Source organism: Pteronotus mesoamericanus, unplaced genomic scaffold, assembly GCF_021234165.1.
Source record: "Pteronotus mesoamericanus isolate MK-2021 breed Mesoamerican mustached bat unplaced genomic scaffold, CSHL_Meso_final contig_291, whole genome shotgun sequence".
Classification (NCBI taxonomy): Eukaryota; Metazoa; Chordata; class Mammalia; order Chiroptera; family Mormoopidae; genus Pteronotus; species Pteronotus mesoamericanus.
Genome location: NW_026555124.1, coordinates 4,078,905 through 4,099,075, shown reverse-complemented (window position 1 = coordinate 4,099,075; position 20,171 = coordinate 4,078,905). Strand labels below are relative to the sequence as shown.

Below are 20,171 nucleotides of genomic sequence, written 5' to 3'. Positions count from 1 at the left end.
TACAGTCCCTTCTTTAAGGAACATGGAATTCAGTCTATTTTAGGATATCAGTCTTTCTTATTCCTCCTTTTTTTTTTATTGTTCAAGTACAGTTGTCTCCATTTTCCTGTTACCACTTCCCCCTGCCCCACCTACCCCCACGTCCTACCCTCAGTCCTTCCCCACTTTGGCTTTGTCTGTGAGTCCTTTATACATGTTCCTTGACTTGACCCTTCCCCTTCTTTTCCCCATTACCCCCTCCCACCTCCCCTATGGTTACTGTTGGTTTGTTTTTTCTTTCAATGTTGCTGGTTATATTTTTCTTAGTTTGTTTTGTTGGTGAGGTTCCACTTACAGGTGAGATCATATGGTATTTGTCTTTCACCCTCTGGCTTGTTTCACTTAGCATAATGCTCTCCAGTTCCATCCATGTTGTTGTGAATGGTATGAGTTCCTTCTTTCTTTCTGCTGCATAGTATTCTTTTACTTTTTTATATATACATTTCCTATTTATAGTTTAAGGTTTTCCCTAAACAGTTAGAATGACTATGAACTGACAAGAGGTAACTCAAGTGAAAACAAAGATATTCAATTCCATCTGCTCTTGTATTTTGTGAGGGTAAATAAAAATCATTGATTTAAAAATGCTCTTTTATAACATAGCACTGCTAGTGTAATACATCATCAATCTGGAAATTATTGTAAGCAGGACAGAATTTAATAGGTTCATTGTATGGCCAAACTAATTTAAAATATCCTTTCAATTGTTTGTATAATTTCAGGCCATATGGAGCTTGAGAAACCATGATTTGAAGATTGCTCTTATTTTAGGTATAAAAGTTTATTGTATCCACTCCAGTTTCTCTTGTATTAGAAGTACTGATAGATACTTTCAGAGTCCATAGGATTTTGTGGACAAGGGTGATTACTTTAAATATAGTACTTTGAGATATCAGAGATATTTAAAATTTATTACCAACTTCTCTCCAAATGCCTGTGATTGCTTCTGTTGGGTTATATGCATCCAATTCTCTTTTGTTAACACCAGGAAGAACCTTGACAGCATTAATAGCCATGGCACTAAAGTAAGCAGAGTGAGCATTTAACTTGATTCCCCAGCTCTCCAGAAGAAAATCCAGGATAGGTTCAGGAAAGCAGCTGCTTTGAAAACTAAAATTAGACATTTACAGGCCAGAAGAAAATGCCCTTTGTCTTTGTCCATCATGTTTTTGTAAACCTGTAGATTTCTGAGACTTGGGTTATAACAAGTTGTGAAACTTTCCAGGAGTTGCACTGTGAACGGCCATCTGCATTTATCAAGCCCACGCTTGACTTAGCTTATCCACACGCACAGCTTGGGATGGTGTGGTTGTTGGTGACTGTGAAACTTGCTCTTTTCACTTTGGCTGGCTCTTGTTTACTTGAGGTTACCACCATATCAACTGGAGAAATAATGTAGTCCTTTGTATGTTAGGACAAATACAGTTTTCATTCTTTCAACAAATGCATCAATTGAGTGATGATGTAGTGCTCAAGTATAAAAAGGAAGAGAATTTAAATCAGTCAGATTATTGGTGCTGATCAAATTCTTTGAGAATTGCTTATGATGGCCTTCACTCTGTCTCCTCACAGGCTCTGTGTTCTCGAGCAGTGAGAAGTATTCAAATGCTGCAAATGGTGGGCTTTTCTGGGGCAGACCTCTGGCTGAGTTCCAGGCTTCATCTCTATTAGCTTTGTGACTTTGAGAAACTATTCAACATTTCTAAGCCTTCAGTCTTTCCTCTCTAACATAGGGATAATAATATCTGCTTCTTTGTTTTGCAGTGAGGATTAAGTGCATTATTAGTGCATGTGAAAAATGTACATGCCTTTTTAGCAAAGTGCTTGATACATGATAAATCAAGATAAAGTTATTAGCCATTATTTAGGTCATCTGATTTACTTGCTTGACTAAATTGGTTAGTCTGTTGTTATCTAGTAACTGTTTTCGTGAAGACAAAATGACCAAATACCTATGACCCTAGAAGAACCCAAATGAACTTCAAAGTCAGCAGGAATTTTCCTGGTCAGAATGTGCTCTTCCTGCTACACCGTTGTAAAATCTCTGTAAATTCAAAGGGCATGAGAAGCAGGGTAAACCTGTTTGTGTTGCTCTCTGTTGGCTGTATTGAATGGGACTTTTCTCTATCAATTTTACTAACAGCAGGAAAACCCCCCTGATACCTTATAGTTAGAATCCCGTCATCAAATAAAATGCTTCGATTAAGTGGTGCTTTTATAGTTTTTGGACTCCTTGTTTTTGCAAGTGTTCAGTAATTTGTTTTCAACAACAGCATCAACTAGTATTCCTTTATACTGAGATTAAGGTTTTTTCTTTTTTCTTAACCTGATAACCTTCTTCACTGGAAGGAGTTTTTAACTAGACAGAGTTTAAGAGAGAAATCTGTAAAGAGGTATTCTTAAAGAGTAGTATTTAGAATGTAAACAAGCCTCAGATAAGTCTGCTTAGCAGCTGTAATCAGGACTGGTACGCATCTTTCACATGGGTATGAGTTATTGCCTTTCTCAGAACATTACAGCAATGTCTTAAATATTCTCTGCTTCCCCAGTGCCGTGTACATGGTAGATATTCTTTAAATGTTTGCTTAGTGAAAAATGAAAAAAAAATAGGAACATAACACACATACACTCTTAGAAATTCTATCTTAGCTACCGTTAGCTGTTAAACCATTAATAAAGATTATTGTAAAATGCATGATAAATTGAGGAATTGTGAATCTTAAAAGAGTTTTAAAGATCAGCTACTTCAGTATTATGTTCAGTGAGTGAAGATGAAACCCCACAGAGCCAGCACTCTTGGTCACTGTGCTTTACTTCACTCCTTCCAAAATCACTGTGGGAGGCAAGTGGTGCTGAAGGAAGAAGGGAGACTTATGCTAAAAGGGAGCAGCAGGAGATAAACAAGAAATGGGAGGAGTAGATATAAGAATAAAACAGGTGAGTGTAAAGGAGAGAGAGCAATCTCATTAAAATGGACCCAACAGAAAGAACCAAGGTCTGTGCCAACGTCGCCAGGAGAGGCTGGGGAGAGGGGGATTGTGGGAGCGCATTCGCCACGTGGCTCCTCCGCTCCCGGCTTCTGGACTCGGACCCTTCACTGCCCGCCGTGCTTCCTTTTGACGCCAGTTTTCTGCTGTTGACCTTAAACCAAAGCCCCAGCCTCTTCTCCGAGCTCCAGACGTGTATATTTACCTGCCAACTCGGTATCTTACTTTAGATATCTAGTAGAAATGTTAAACCTAACAAGAATGAAGTTAAATTCTTGATTTTTAAATCCCCATTCTGCTCTGTCTCCAAGCCATCTTAAAATTGCCACCCCCGCCCCGTTTGTTCATGCTGAAAATGTAGCCATTCTCTCTGATTCCTTTTTCATGACACTGCACATCAACTCTGCGTTCCTGCTTGGTTGTGCCCCCGTGAGGAGATGCACTGAATGGGGCCTGTTCTCTGCACCGCTGCTGTGGCTCCCTCACCACCCACCTTCGGCCCTCAGCCCGTCTCCTGCAGATGCTACCTGAGCAGTCACCGGAGCCTCACTCCCTTTCTTTCTTACCCTCTGTCCTGCACAGCAGCCAGGATAGTCACGGTGATGTATAAATCAGATGATGTCACTGTAAAGTACCGGTCCCCTCTTTCCGAATATCTCCCCATTCCAAACTACAAAAATCCTAGTTCCTTCCATTGGTCCACTCACAGTTGTGGGTCTTGCCTCCTTCCTGCTGCTCCTGCTTGACCCTCCCCTTTCTCCCCTCACTCTCTTCACCTCACTTCGCCTTCTTTCTGTTCTTTCAGTGCCTCAGGCTCAGTCCCTTCCTGGGGGCTTTGCAAATTCTATTCTTGCTCTTGGAAAGCTCATTCCAGATCTTTGCATTCAAGTTTCAGCTTGGATGCCCAGATCTTCTCTGATCATCTACATCTAAGCTAAGGTGGTAGGGGGCGTAGAGGGAAACAGTGTGCTTGTGTATCTGTGTCTGCATGTTTGTCTGTATGTCTTCCTTATTAGAATTTTCCTTGAGTAGAGAAGCCCATTTCGTTTGTTTCCAGGGGCGTGTCTGTGGCGCCTGAGTGTCTTAGCACATAGTAAGTGTTCAATATAAATACTGACTTGTGATTTCAAAGAACTTGTTGATAAATATACCAAAATCCTGAACATATAGAAAACTATTCCAAAGTATACAGTCTTTCCCATTTTGCTTATCTCAACTAACTAGAGTCAACCATTATCTATCCACATTACTTTGCAGCTAGGTAATGGTAAAGCATTGTGAAAACTTTGCCTTTCTTATGATGGGGAACTATTTCTTAATTGTTACACTGTGAGCTTATTTTGCCAACTCTGTTTCATAGCTAGTGCAGACAGTGTCTGGAAACTTACAGAGACAATAAGAAAATAGGTTTCAAGTGAGTTGTTGTTTAGACTAAGAAGATTCATCTATAGATCAGTTTGTTAAAATGAATAATGTATATCATTATTGAAAGATATACACATTTGTAAATGTAAGAGTTATCCTTTCATCAATTCCCACTTGATAGGGACTAAACTAATGATGTTTTGCTGCATAATTTGATAAAATTTACTTTTATTTTGCTGAAAGGGATGACAGCACTTTTAAAAAAGAAACAATATGAAGGTGTTTAAAAACATCTAAATGTACATAAAAATTCAAAATAACTATCTGAAGAGAAAATACATTTTTATAGATTTACCGTCTTTTGAAAATTTGTGTTTACAGATTTACCTTCTTGTGCATTCATTGACAATACAGACAGATACACTGACAAGGGATCATGTGCATTGAAGAAAATTGTTGCATTTATTAAAATGACATCAATTTTTATTCTCTGGCATTGGAAAAGGAAGTTATTTTCTATGGGAAAAGACAACAGCAGTAACATAACAGTGGAAAGACACATTTTAACCCTAAATTACTGTTAAAGTGGTACTCATACTAAACAGCTCTTTAGAGTTTGAAATATTTTCCTTGTAGTTCCCAGTCCTTTAGTTCAGTTTATTACTATTTACCGTATTTTGCCATGTACAATGCACACTTTTTTACTCAGATTTTTCAGGGAGAAATAAGAACATGCATTATACATGGGTACTACTAAAATGTGGGTGCGCATTATACATGGCGAGATACGGTGGCTGCTATCTCCTTTGCAGGGCTGATGCTTTCAAAGGAAGTAATAAAAGTAAGGGCAATTTTAGGGCACAAAAATTCCTCTAAGCCAGACTTCAGTTTAGATTGCTTGTTGTTGTGTGTTTTCTAGGTGGAAATATGATTGCATTTTGACTTAACTGCTTCTGACTATCCTGGGAGCACAGAACTTTTGAGTAGCAGCCAAAGCAGTTGGGGACAGAATGATGAGGACATTCGTTTGTTCCTTCCTTTGACAATAAGTTCTTGAACACCTTCCAGAACATAGCACCATGCTGATCGTAGGGCAGCTCAGAAAAGAATTATAAGGCAAGGCCTTGCCACATGGTGTCTCTGACTTAGAGAGAAATGGGAGCAGTTCCCAAGGAGAAGGTACAGGTGGATGATCGCAAATAGGCAACAAAATCCCATTTTCTTCCATATTAAAAAACGCTTTCATTTGGGAAGAGGAGAGACTCAAACCAATTTTTGGTGATTATTTCCTGATACAAAAGTTAGGACACAGACCCTGATTTTCCTTTTTCCTGATTTCTTAGTTGATGTATATGCAGTTCATCAGATTTCCATGTCCATTTAACTGTTCACTCTTTTCTAGAAAATAATAAATGAAACAAAATCTGGACTCTAAAAAAAATATAGCACTTGCATGGCTAGGAGAACAGCACTCACAATACTTTTTTTCCTGTCAAAGTCTTCTTGAACAATGATTCAGTATTTCCAGGCTTCATTCTAATTTTAATTAGATTGTTAGATTTACTTAGATTTAATTTTACTACACGGGACAGCACATTGCTCTGCTTTTCTTTTCCTTTGAAATGATAGATTTTTTTTTCTCTTCACAAGAAAACATAATCTGTTTTGATGTGGACCACCGCCCCCCTCTGGCGGCCCTCCGACAGCTCAGCGCCCCTCACTCTGGGCCCAGGGGACACCTGCCCAGCCCCCCGCAGCCGTGCTTTCTCCTGGCCCTCAGTCCACCCCTCACAGGGGTGGCGGGGAAGAGAATGTCCAGGTGAAACTTGTATTCCTCCCAGGGGGTATTTGTAATCAAAAGAAAACGTTATTAAGCAGATGTCCTGCTGAAGGGCCTTTATATTACATTCCAAGATATTAGTGGTAAAAACATTCCATATTTGGTACATCCTCCACAATTGTTTTTGTCTCATTTTTTGTCTTTTTACACCCCTTCTATTCTCCCCTTCTCCCTCTCTTTCCCTCCCAACACGTACATACATGCGCGCGCGCGCACACACACACACACACACTTTTTTGGAACGTGGTGAAAGCACATTTCAGATTTATTATTGAAATTATCTACCAATGATTAGATCTGACATAATTTGAGGACCCCCCTAAAGTTGTCATCTGAAGTGTAATATTCCAAAGAATGTTTTCAAACGAAACAACAGAATTGATATTAGGCTCCATTACAAATCTGTCTTGCCCAGAGTGATTGGAAAGACCTATACTATGAAGTAATTTCCTTTCAAGGCACTGATAACTGCATAACTAACTTATTGGTTGACTCACTCAATAAATTTTCTATTGTTCCAGGCACTAATTTAGGCATTTGGAATACCTCAACTCAACACAATGGACAAAGATGCCTCCCTTGTGGAGGTTACATTCTGGTGAAGGGAGAGACATCTTGTATAATAAATAGGACATATGAACGAATTAATTTGTATGATATATGGTGAAAGAGTATTTTGAAGAAAATAAGTAAAACAGGCTAAAGGAGAATCATGAGTACGGGTGGAGGTGGGGGCAGGTTGCAGGATTAAATGAGGTGAGTCTCATTGAGAAGCTGAGATTTGAATGAAGACTTGTAGGAGGTGAGGAAGTTAGCCAGGCAGCTATCTGGGGGAAGAGCATTGCAGGAAGCAAGAGCGTGTCTAGGTGTTCAGGGACTGAAAGGAGGCTGTGTGCCTGGAGGTGCCAGATCATGTGGGATCTGCTGGACTTTTTAAGGACTTTGGCTCTTATGTGGTGCAAAATGGTGAGCTACTGCAGGGTTTTGCTTGGAGAGCGATTTGAGACTTAGCATTTAGAAAGAAAACCCTTGCGGCCATGGGTTTGAAATAGACTTTGAATGAAAACAGACTTGGGGGTGGAGGGAAGAACAGAAGCAGGGACACCCATCGGGACACTACTATGAGGTTGGAGTCTTGGGATATTTTATAAGTAGGGTCAACAGAATTTCCCAATGGATAGAAAGTGGAGCATGTGAGGGAATGTAGCCAAACACAGGCTAAGTCTAGGTCTAAGTGTAAACAGCCAGAAGAAGCACACGGTTTAAAGAAAAAATTAAGCAGTGGAAGAGGGTGACAAGACAAACATCCCTGTCTCCAGGTGCTGTCACTTGCCCCTTCTCTTGACTGCACTCCAGGATATGAGTCTTCCCAGCTAGTGTCTGTGAACTCCCATTTCCTTCTGCCTGGAACTCTCTTCTCCAATATCTTTGCATAGTTGGCCTATTTTCAGATTTAAGTCCTCAGAGAACTTCTCCCAGGCCAGGCTCCCTAATGTAGCTATACTTCCCCAAATCTCTCTAGGCTAATACCCTGTTTTGTTGTCTCTATTGTACATCGCCTTCAGAAAATATCCTATTTGCTTTTCATTGTCTGTCTTCCCCATTGGAATTTGAACTTCATTAATGCACAGACCTCGCTTGCTGCTGCATCCACAGTCCTGAGAACAGCGTCTAGCACACAGCAGGCAGTCACTGTTGAGTGAGGAAGTCTTGCAAAGTGAATGAAGTATGTGTTAAAAAAATGAGGACATGAAAATAAATAACTAAAGAGAAATCATGAGTCGCTTAATATATGATTTATTAGCAAATGAGTTGAGAAGAAAAACTGAAAGAAATCCATTGAGTGGGAAGAGCTGAAAATTGTAGAATTATTGAACTTCAGAGTTAAAGGGACCAACCCAACAGCATACAAAGGGAGAAATCTTGGCAGAATCTCATTGATCTTTCTCTGAACAGCTCCATTAACGTGAATTTTTCAATCTTTGGATATTCTAATTAGTAGAAAGCTATTTTTCATACCATGCATAGGACAAGAAGTACTGGATTAGGCAGAGTGGGTTGAGTATTGTCCAGGGCAAGGCATGGGCAGAGATCCAGAGTAAGAGAAGTCGGGATCAGTGAATAGCTTTGAACAGGTTACTAGATGGGAGGAATTGGACAGAAAATAACTACCTCATATTTCCTTTGGGTAGGCACAGAAAGAAGCATTTGAGAAGATGAGAATTAGCTTCATAGATGATAGGCTGGAGCAGCGCCTGACTCATTCTCTGTCGATAAAGCAGTCCGAGTTAAATATCCAGGCCAGTCTGAAAATGCTGATCTGAGCAAGATTTTAAAAAAATAACTATCAAATTATAGTGAGAAATGTAATCACTTATACTTCTGGAGCTAATATAAATTTGAAGTAGGAGGCTAAACTTTGCTTGCCTGAGGAAGGAAGAGAAATACTTTTAGTCAGAACAGTAATAATGTTTGACATATAATTCTGAAGTAATTTCCTTAGGAATGTGTTAAAGCCTGTGGATGGTGGGATTAATTTGGGACTAACACAATTGGTGTCTTCAGAGTTTGGGGTTTATTGAAGAGATACGGCCTCTGGGTTTCAAGTAAGTGCTGTGGGACTCTCTCTGGCTGAGGCGGACTAACTCTTTGCCACAGGAAAGCTTACATCTGTAAACCCCTGGCTGCTATGGTCCCCAAATGATTTTCCTCCTGTATACCCCTCCCAAACGCTGTAATTCTTCTTGGAATGGACCATTACCGGATTTTATTTTCTGCCCTGAAATTTTGGCGACCAGACAGCACTTCATCTGATCAAAACCACTCAGCAGTTTGACAAACTTTAGAGAGTTGCAACTACCAACAATAAACCTTTTATGTACAACAATCAGTGTCCTTCACGGGTGATTTTAAGGATGGGTGTTTGCCTATAGAGAGAAACAGTGCTTTAAAAACCAAGAGGAAATAAAGGGGTTTCATATTTTGATCAGAGTATTTTCAAACTAGCTGAGGAAAAAGTTGAGCTATTCCGTATGATCGAGTGCATTTCAAGTAAATTGAAGTGAAATCAAGTCCAGGATATTTGTCTAAGGAAAATATCAAGCTACTGTAAAGGTAAATACCCCTCCAGAATATCTAAAATCAGGATGAAAAGGAGAGAACTTAGAATTTCACTATGTATGTAAGAAGCTTGACATATTAATGATTATAAGATCCACAATGATGGGAATCACTGTGGGGCTCCAGCAATGGGACCACCTTTTGAATGTATTTGACTGATCCCAAGTGTTGTTAGGCCAAGTTCACTAGACCCTTCTGGGTCTTATTGTCTCATTTGCAAATGAGTCAGGGGATTGAGGACAGGTTTATTAGAAGTCTCTGAGGTGCATTCCAGTTCTAAAATTGGAATAATTATAACATGTGAATTTAGTGGAATTCTTGTGACTATTTCTTACATTTGTTTTATTGCAAGAGGTGCTATGGACTGTTACATGTATGTTCAAAGAACAGTGAGAAACTTGGAGAGAAATGGTTTCTGCTATTAAAACATGCATAAGATTTCCCAAAGAACATCCTGAGAACGTAGTTGTAATTTCACATTGGCACTGTTTACTTAACCTTGCTTTTCGAATGTGTAGGTGTCCATAGGTTTCCCCTGCTGGAAAGGGAAAATAACTTTTGGGGAGATTAAAATCACCAGCTACATATCTGTGTCTTGACGTTGCCTTTTCAGATCATGATTGTGGAAGCAACCTGGCCTTTCTGTCTTTTGCTCCCCAGTATTTCCCTTTCTTTTTCTTCTCGTGATTCCTTTCTCTCTCCCTGTTTACGACAGGATCACTCCTGGTTTCTAGCCCTTGTCCACATCTCTGACCATCAAACTACTGTCAATCCATTAAGTTCAGGTTTCTCCTTCAAAAGAACTATGGCCGATATCACCCTCTTTTATATTGCTGTTTCACATGATTCAGCACTGAATTGTATATTACCTTACTGTTTTATTTTTTGCTTTCTCTTCCCTCAACTGGTAATATACTTCTTGAAGATGGGGTCATTCTTTCACACTCTACGTTTATGTAGAATATAGCTTAGTATTTGGCTGTTATTCTGGGGAGCCTTGATGCCATTCTCAGCATTCTGAAAGCCAAAATGGCATTCTGAAATCTCAATTTTAGCAGCTGTCAGCCACTGGTATAAAATATAATGATCAATTCCAATTATAGGATATTTCTGACGCAGTTGGGAGTGTGAGTGCCTGGGTATCACTTTATAAATAGAAAGGACGCCAGTTTCTGTCAGACACTTCTCTTAGGTCAGTGCACAACTGTGTTCCCTGGGTTCAGTGCAAGACCAGCTATTCTGCTGTTGATGCTACTCTGGGAACCCCTTAAAGAAGGAAGAAAAAGGAAGCACCATGGGGAAGGGGCTGTAGCAGCCATGGCCAGACACGTTCCTCTGGCACAGAAGGGTTCCTTTTCTTCCTTATATACAAGATTTTAACCAGTTTTTTTTTTTTTTTAAATAATGATCACCTAGGACTGGGATGTGGATTATGATGTGAATATTTTGAAAGTATGGAGTTTGTTACACTTTATCTTATTATGTTTTATTTACAAATGCTTACATATTTTCTTACCCATTATTGGTAATGTACTAGTAATTAGGCTTAGCTAGGCTATGGTGCAGTAACAAATAAACCTTGAAATCCTAAGGGTTAACACAATATTTGTTTTTCTCTCACTTCACAGTCAAAGGGTTGGGTGGTTTCCTCAGTGGCTCTTCATAAAGGGACTTGGGGACTCATTGATGACTTTATAGTATATTTTAGAAAAATGTTTGCTTACTCCACTCCCATTAAAGGATTACATAATCAGTTTCTTGATGAATAAAACAGTATGAGTTCTCTTATTTATGCATGCAAATCAGCTCTTCTTCCTGTTCCCCTCCCATCCCCAGAAGTTTTCTTATTTGTTCTATCCCTTCATTGTTAAATAATAATTGCAAGAGACTTAGGACTGAGCCCGGAACAACAGAACTTTCTGGAACACAGCATATGGTCATATAATCCCAAAATGGAATCCCAAGCCTGAGAAAACTAAGGCTTGGCAAAACTGGTCATCTTTTCATCCTAAATTTAGAGCAATGTCTGACAAAAATCAGTGACACAATAAAGATTAGTTTAATGAATGAACTCAAAACTCTCCTTAGCTTTGTCTTCACCATAAAGCTATTTTTTTTCATTATTTTACCTGTCTGAAATATGCCCCAGCTTTTCCTATATTTGCCTGTATTTGCAGTGAGTGCTTTGAAACAAAGCTTTGAACTTCATTTACTATAATTTGACATTAAAACTTGGAGAAAGAAATATTTTCCAAATTCTGGAATTCTCCACCCACCTTTTTTGTACTGACATAACTTTTGAAATGTAAGTAGAAACTTAGTGAAAGCATCACATCAAATATGTAAGCCGCAAAGATTTTGAAAAAGAGAACTAAATTCAAGTGACTGAGGTAATTACTGTATTGAAATCCATTTAGTGGCATTTTTCAAATGTCATCTAAGTCAGTCTGTATAGAGTCTTTTCAGCTGCTTTAAGTTTTATAGCCTCAGGGATAGTGGAGTTTAGGGACAGTAAAGGTAAGATGTAAGTTGTGAACAAAGAAAAGAAATGTGTTTTTTGGTGTTTAAATGGAATATTCCTGAACAAATTTTCACTTAGATGGCCCCTTCTCAAGTGGCGGGTTTTCTAGAGTAGAAAGTGGGACTTGCAAAACTGTAAATCAGGCAATCTACATTCATATTTTGATGATCTGCAAATTACTTATTCATCTGCTAGAGTAAAGTAGATTCATGAAATAAGTTTGTTATTCATTTATGCCTTATACTTCTTTTTCCATTTGGAAGACTCCATTAAGCAAACTCTTAACATTTCATTGAGCTAAAAAAAAACAAAAACCAAACCCCACAGCCCCCTATTTCTACCACATGCCTTCAGTTTCCTTCACTGTTGTGTTTCTGTCTTGTATGAGGTGTGCTCAAGGCTGTTTTTTCCATTGGTGTGAGATCAGTGGGTGGTTATAGTAATGTCAGTGATAAGGACTTTCTGCAAACATTTGTGGAAATAGGCTGTTGTTAACTGCTCAGGGATGAACTTAGTTGCTACCTTTGTGAATGAAGGAGTGGAGGTTCTTATGTATTTTAAGAACAAAATGTTGATTTGAAGGTCACAAATATGGAATTGAGGTCATATAATCAATTTCCATAGAAAATTATAGAGTTTTCATGATGAATTTCAGATCAAGCTATTAATTTGCATCAATATTCATCCTAACTCCAGGTTGTTAGGGGCACTAAATACTTGCCTCTCAAATGCACTGAGGGGGATCTGCTGCTTTAATACTAACTATGGGAATATGCTGCGGATTCTATTGTTATGTATGTTTTACTATACCTGAAATATTTGTTCATGGGTAATGAATTGCAGCTGTGTTGCCATAGGATGTGCTTGAACATTTTCACTTTAATGAAAAATAATTACTGTCAGATTGTTTCTGAAAATGAAACCCCTTTCCTGATGTAAAGCTATAAACTTTCCAGTTTCACTAGGAACAGAAACAGAAGCATGATGCTGGCTGTGAGCTTTCAGCACACACCTGAGCTTGTGAAGAAATTAAAACAAGCATCAATTTTAAGTCAGCCACTAGTTAACCTGAAGATTGGGAGAAATTAGGTCTCTGTCACACACACAGCCAAAATGAAAGTGAGAATTCAGTCTAACTGTATTATTTAGCCCTTTCATAGCCATTTTCTGAATTAAATATAGTCTCTTAATAACTGTAGATTTGTGACAAGAACAAAACATTGGTCTTAACACTTGAAATGTTTACTGGAAAAATGAAGGGAGCTGATATTTGAAATATTTTTTCTATTTTTAATATGAGCTTGTAATTTATTTTGGTTATAATTAACATTACAGAAAAGTCTTATGTGTGGGACAGCTCCTTGAAAGCTCAAATTTCACAAAATAAACAGAAAAGAGGAAATAACTGTCTTCAACATGTCTCATGTTCTGAGGGCTACATGGTGCACAAAAGCCAACAATCTCACCACCTATGAATTTCTCTAATTTTTCTTACCATTGTACAATTGTTCAAACTGCTATAGTTTCAATAGCTTCTGTTACTGTTTTTCTGGGGAGAATTTTTTTCTCTTTTTTTAAAAATAACAGCCTTAGTAGTCACTACCTGATTTAAATAAGTCAAGCTAGAAATATCCTGACAGTGCACCGAACAAGACCTGTGTGTATAATGTGAGTTCTTTCTTTTTAATTTTAGAATCAACCTTGTCCTATGTTAGGCAGCTGGAGGCAAGAGTAAGACAGCTGGAGGAAGAGAATCGCATGCTGCCCCAGGTGGGTGACTTCCAGAAGCTCATAGCTAGTCAGTGTCATTGAGTTGTAGCATTTTATTTGTAATTTAAAGTCTCAATTACATTTTCTCTTTTAAATGATAGAAATCATTCTGTAAATAGCCATTCATCACTGTGGAGTGTGATTACTTTCCATAATGGCCATCATATTATCCAGATTCTTAAGTGTGACAATAAAAGATGCAGATTTTTTTAAGAATGTAAAATAATTTTGAAAGGAAAAAGAGAAAAATGAAGAGATGTAGAAAGTACTTTGATAGTACTACTCATATACATTATGCCGGTAGTTGGTGAATATAAAGAAAGGACTTGTATTTAAATAAAAATTTTGTTAATTTCTGAGGTAGGGAAAGCTGTAGGTATTTGGAAGATTTCATATTTTAATTAAATTAGTACATTAGAAAGTTCTTTGTGATGTAATTGAATGCTTTCAGTGCAACAATGTGATGATAGTAATTGACAGTTTTTACTTTGGGGCTTCATTCCTTTTCCCTGGTGAATGTAAAGTATGCTTTTTCTGGAATTTAATGCCTTGCCATGTGTTTTCCTTATAAAATTGTTTCGATGGGTTGAAGTCTTGGTGAAAACGTTGTTGGTCCTTTGAGGCAGAGGTTCTTGGGAAATGTTCTGTTGAGGAGTTGAACAAATCTACTGATTTTAGGTTGGTTTCCTTTACAGATGTGTAGACAGTCATGCATTTTAATATTTTATAAAAATGAGCTTTTTAAACATTTAGTTGCTAATGTTCTTTCCACATTTTGGTGATTATTTCTATTTCACAAGTGGCTAAGGGAAAACAGATAGCTAGTAAACAGTAGTTTAAATGGATGTACAAAGACTGGTTATGATGCAGTAGAAGATACAGAAACATTGGCGCAAAGATGCTTTGGGAAAACATTTTAGGTCTTTTTAAATCTTTGGTTTTTAAACTACTTTTGCTCGTTAAATGACGATGTGGGCTGTCGGGGCTGTATATAAGAATGCCTTTCTTTTTCTGCCACTGGCCAACCATCTGGCTGGAAATCATGCGATTAAATGAAATAAATCTACTTGTCTCCATGCTCAAACTATAAATATGTTAAAACTCTTTTAACAGAGGGATTATTTGTATCATGAAATAAAGTACTATGTATAGAGTTTTTCCTTTGCTCTTCTATACTTTTTATTTTTAATTTTTTCTGCCATTTTTCTTTTTATATTGGACTCAGAGTATGACTGTGCTAGGACTCTTGACTAAAAACTTCTCTGTTCCAAAAACTAAAAAATATAATTTTACTGTGAACATTATACATGGTTATACCATCTCAGAGGCAACTGGGAATGTAAATAAAAGAGAAAATGAGATGTTTCTTAGTTTTCCTCTGAGTGGGAATTGAGGCTCAGGTCAACATTGAAATACTAGCAGGAATGCTATCTTACTGAAAAAGAACTACAAATGTGAAAATGACTACAAGATTGATTTTTAAAAATCTACAGCTGTGTTAGAGGTTTTGAAGGGAAATCAGAAGAGTCTTCAACTGATATGTGTGTGATTATTTAAAGACATAGCCCTTACATAGAGAAGAGATTAAAAAAACTTTTCATGTGTAAAGTGTTCATACATATGTTGTTAAATGCATTGCTATTTTTTTTTTATCAAAGAAGTTTTTTTTCCTCCACAAAAAATGGCTAGGAAAATCACATTTTATTAAATTTATGTGGATTCCCCCTTATCATATGTACCATTAAGAAAGAAAAATAGCTGTCAATTATTTTACATCAGATTCTTGTTGATTTCAGAGATGTTAAATGGAAAAATGTTTTAGAACTGAACAGCTATTTGTGTGTCCAAATCACTTTAATGCAAAGAAAATCTATTGCTTGAAATATGCTATTGGAAATATGCAAAGAATACAATAGCTCTCAATTCAAAAATGATACTTCTGTTAAATTTCTGTATTTGAGAGTGATGCCTTCATTTACAGCTAAAATAAATATCATAGAACCACCAGTTGCAACTACTTCTATAAACACAATAGAAATGAACATAGACAGTGAGAATCATATAAAGGACTTCCTTGTGGAAGGCTGAGTTAGGCTGGAAAACACAAAGGATATGTAATTTCTTATTAGATATTAAAGGGACTATTACAAATAATTATGAGATTTACCTGAAGAAACTATTTCTGATTGCATGATGTTAGCTGATTTGCAAGGTCAAGTCAATGAAACAAGCTAACATCACTGCATAAATTAGTCTCAATATCTGAACACTTGATTTTCAGTTTTAAAATCTTGCTCACTGTGCATTGATTAGAAGGTGTTCTTTTTTTATTCCCAAGTTTTTACAAATATGTCCACCTGTCTTAGGATAAATTGGAAAAGAATATAGTTGGCAGTTGTAAGTCCAGGTACATCAGATATCTTTTGTGACTGTGTCCAATTTCTTTGCTGATAATTTAGTGTTTAGACTAATCATATAAAGCATATTCCCAGAGGAAGAAATCTCCTTAATGCCCATTTTTATTCTCTATGTAAAATTCCATATAATGAACAGAAAGTCAACTTTTCCCTAGCAATATATATTTTAAAGTAAGCAAAGTGAGTGTGATAAATGCTGTGGATTTCTCTCTGGTTAGGTCCAAAAGCTTTCATTTCTTAGTTTATAAATGACAAGGTTCCCCTCAGCTCTTAAATTTTGTAGACCTGGGTGTAAATAAAGTTTGGGTCCAGTCTTATACCCGTGCAAAGTTACCAAGTTCTAGAATGAAGGGTTTTCACTCGGTAACAGGTCAAAAAATGCAGTGAAGATTGAGTTGGTTCTACCTAGTGGTAAAGAGGAGCCCACAGGGGCATAGTATGGGCACTGTGGCAGATCATTCATTACTCAGCGAGCGCAGAGCTCTTTGTTCTGTCATGGTCTCTAGAATATCCTACAAGGACCATTGAGCTGCACTTTAAAGTTGATGTGTGAACACAATAAGCAAAGGTGTCCTAAAGAATAGTCTTATTATTTTCAGAAAATTTTATTTTGATAGGAAGACGATATGAGATCTACCCCTTTAAAAGATTTAAGTGTACAATATAGTTTTATTTTCTATAGGTATGATGTACATTAGATCTTGAGAAATTATTCAACTTGCATAACTGAAATTTTATACATGTTGATTATCTTCCTTACCTTCCCCGTCACCCCCAGGCCCTGGCAATCACTATTCTGTCCTATCCTTTTATGAGTTGATTATTTTAGATATCTCCTATGGATTTAATCATGTGGTATTTGTCCTTTTGCGACATCTTATTTCACTTGGCATATTACCCAATGATCCAGAAATCTTACTTCTGGATATTCATCCAAAAGAGTTGAAATCAGGATCTCAGAGAGATATGAGCACTCCCATACTCACTGCAGTACTATTCACAATAGCCAAGATGTGGAAGCATTCTAAACGTCCATCTACAGATAGGTAAAGAAAATGTGGTACATGCAAACAATGGAATATTAATCATCCTTTAAAAAGCAGAAAATCCTGCAATGAGTTGAACCTTGAACATGCTTTTTGAGAGTTGGTACAAATGATCATTAATCATCACCTGCATTTAGGGTATTCTTTCTTGACCACAAAATAAACCTTTTTTTTTTTTACAGATTACATTTAAAAATATTTCAAAGGATTGCATCTAACCTCTCATAATACACATAATGCTAAAATGCTTCAGACTGATCTGTGAGCTCCATTCTCTGTATATTTAATGTGATATAAACCCTAAATGAAGATTGTGTGTTACTTAAAGAAATGTAGCTGCGATCTATGAAATTTTACTAACTTTGAAACCCAGTGATATAGAGTCACCCACAATGACATAAGTAGGAATTTATGAAATCGAAGACCCAATATAGTGTAAATTTATTTTATAGAATTTTATATAAAATTTAAAAAGGTACATACCTATTACATGTATACATTTACTCATAAACACAAGCTTTCTGTGGATAAAGGGATTTTCTAAATTGGATAGAACCTTACATATCGTGTTGGAAAATCCCCTCTTTAAGTACAGGCATATAAAGTTCATAGAGGTTAGGAGTTTAGTCCTGGTCAGACAGGTGATTAAGGGTAGACCCAGGCCAACATGTAGGCCTATTCAGTGTTCTTTCTAGCACACACACAGTGCTTCCTTTAATCACTTCATATCATTAATGTAATTCAGTGTAATCAAGCTGTTAAATCTATTTTTATCCCATTGTCAAATTCTTTTTTAAACACTTATCTTAAAAATTAAGGTATCTGCTTAGACTATATGTCTACATTTCTTAGACATATAGTCTATTTCTGCTTTAAGGAAAAATTTTTCCCCTTCCTTCCTTCCTTCCTTCCTTCCTTCCTTCCTTCCTTCCTTCCTTCCTTCCTTCCTTCCTTCCTTTTGAGAAAGGGGAAGGGAGGGAGAAAGAGGAGAGAAACGTCAGTGTGTGGTTGCCTCTCTTGTGCCCCCAGCCGGGGGCCTCGCCCACAACCCAGGCATGGGCTCTGACTGGGACTTGCACCGGAGACCCTTTGGTTCACAGGCTGGTGCTCAGCCCACTGAGTCATACCAGCCAGGGCAGAAATACTCTATTTTTCTTAAGTCTTTGGTATCCATCATAAATTTTTTTAAAAAATGCGTATAAAGAGTTTTCTTTCTGACACACTTTACCTCAAAATCATAAAGTTTTATTGTACAAATACATATACTCACACTTGAGTTAAAAATTTATACTTAACCGAAAGTGGTCAGAGAGGACCTTTACTGTTCAGAGTGAGTTGGAGGTAGGTGGGTAGGGGAACAGATAGTTAGAAGTGTAGTTTTCACAATACACACCCATGAAATTTGATATTTTAGCCCAAGTTCAGAAGCTTTGTTTAGATCTTTCTGCTTATCCCATTGTCCTTTTCTTGATGGCCACGAGGATTTTTAATTCAGATCTAGTCAATATGTTCATGTATTGTATCTACAATGAAGCCTAATCAACTAGAAAATATCTTAAGAGTGGATGATACAGAATACCTTTTTGATGATTTCATTATAGGTAACACCACCCTTTGAAGACATCAGTCACTATCAAACATAACAGCGATACCACTTATTTCTTGAAAACCATTCTCACCTATTGTGTTGAGTTTGGATTTTGCATTATTAATAGGGCTTGAGAAATGAAACAAGCAGTGTGCTGAGTTGGCAAAGTCAATTAAGTGCTTGTGTTAAAAGTCCTGCCAGGAAACCTCTACCTTCCAGCGAATGTTCTGGCACCAGCACCTGTTTGAAAAGTCTGCATAGCTCCTCTGCGCCCCCAGAGACTCTCTCCAAACAAACACCTCCACTTGAGCCAGCATTTTAGAGAGGTTTCCAGAGTCAGTAAAGGTGCCCTGCCCTGCCTGCCTATAGTGCCATCTGCCTGCTGGGTGCTGTGGGTTCGGCAGATGGCTTTGAGAGCCATGGCAACTTGGAGCACCACTGAGTGGCCCCTTTCAGCAAATGTTTCTATTTCTGTTGTGCCGGCACTCAAGTAAGGGTCTAATTTTAGGAATGTGAATGAAAAATCCCTCTTGAGTAATTGGGTGACAATGTGGCCTCACAAGGCAGTCTTTCAGTGCATTGGGAAAGAGGCAGGGCTGTTTCAAGAGCAGTTCCTGAACAAAAGCAAAGAACTTGTCACCATTGCCCTAAGTGCTGAGGAGGGTGCACAGGAGCTAAAGAGATTGAGCTTCTCGGTTCCATGGTAACACAGGTCTGGCTCATGTTTTAGAAAAGCTCCCTCACCATGTGCTTATGCATGTTCCTGGTGCGCTGGGCAGAGACAGGAGGGGTATTTCTGATACATGGATTTCCCTCATGTGCTTTTTCTTTTTTGTTTTGGAGACACTTATGGTTGTTCCTCTTTCTACTCTGCACATTTTTCTGACTTTGTTTTGCAAGTCATTTTTGTCTTACAGGGCCATAAGTAGAAGGCTCTTATAGGGCTTGCATTGCTCTTTAAAAAAAGAAAAGAAAAGAAAAGAAAAAAGAACCCATCAGTAACTATTGCACAAAAAGCAGGCACCAGGTAATGCTTTCCGGGATCCTTAAAAGCAAGTTGTGGCATTCTTTAATTGCTATTTACATGGAAACCACCATCCTGTACTCCTGAGGGATAATGTGCAAAAAAATTATTTTTCCATGGGTAGGAACTCTATGTTGCCTAGCCCGAGGAGAATTTGAATGTTACTGGTAGGAGAAAAAAGTTAAACACATTAAGGTTAGGTGGCTGCTAGTCATATTTGGGGAAAAAATTGACTCTGCCAGAGGAATAGTGCTTGAGGATTCCCATTTTCTCTAAATCACCGTGATTTATAGAAAAGATAAGGGCTTTTACATATAGTTCAATAGGATTTTCAGAGGACAGATAGGAGCTACACAAGTGGTGTGAGTGTACGGGAATAAGAGACAAATAGATAGGAAAAATAAATTTATTGGTGGAGGGGGAGGTAATCATGCTGGAGAACCTAAATAAAGGG

The 20,171-nt window shown here is 37.7% G+C and overlaps 1 protein-coding gene across 4 annotated transcripts in view; it reads left to right on the top strand.

Annotated features, from left to right (window-relative positions):
- Positions 1–20,171, top strand: part of CCDC85A (coiled-coil domain containing 85A) — a 165,498-nt gene that overhangs the window by 112,113 nt on the left and 33,214 nt on the right. For 3 of the 4 annotated variants that reach the window (XM_054575420.1, XM_054575419.1, XM_054575422.1), the window contains exon 3: positions 13,566–13,642. The exons of the other annotated variant lie outside the window; for it this stretch is intronic. In XM_054575420.1, coding sequence (XP_054431395.1) covers positions 13,566–13,642 — 77 coding nt within the window. The remainder of the gene's footprint in view (positions 1–13,565; positions 13,643–20,171) is intronic. 4 annotated transcript variants of the gene reach the window in all.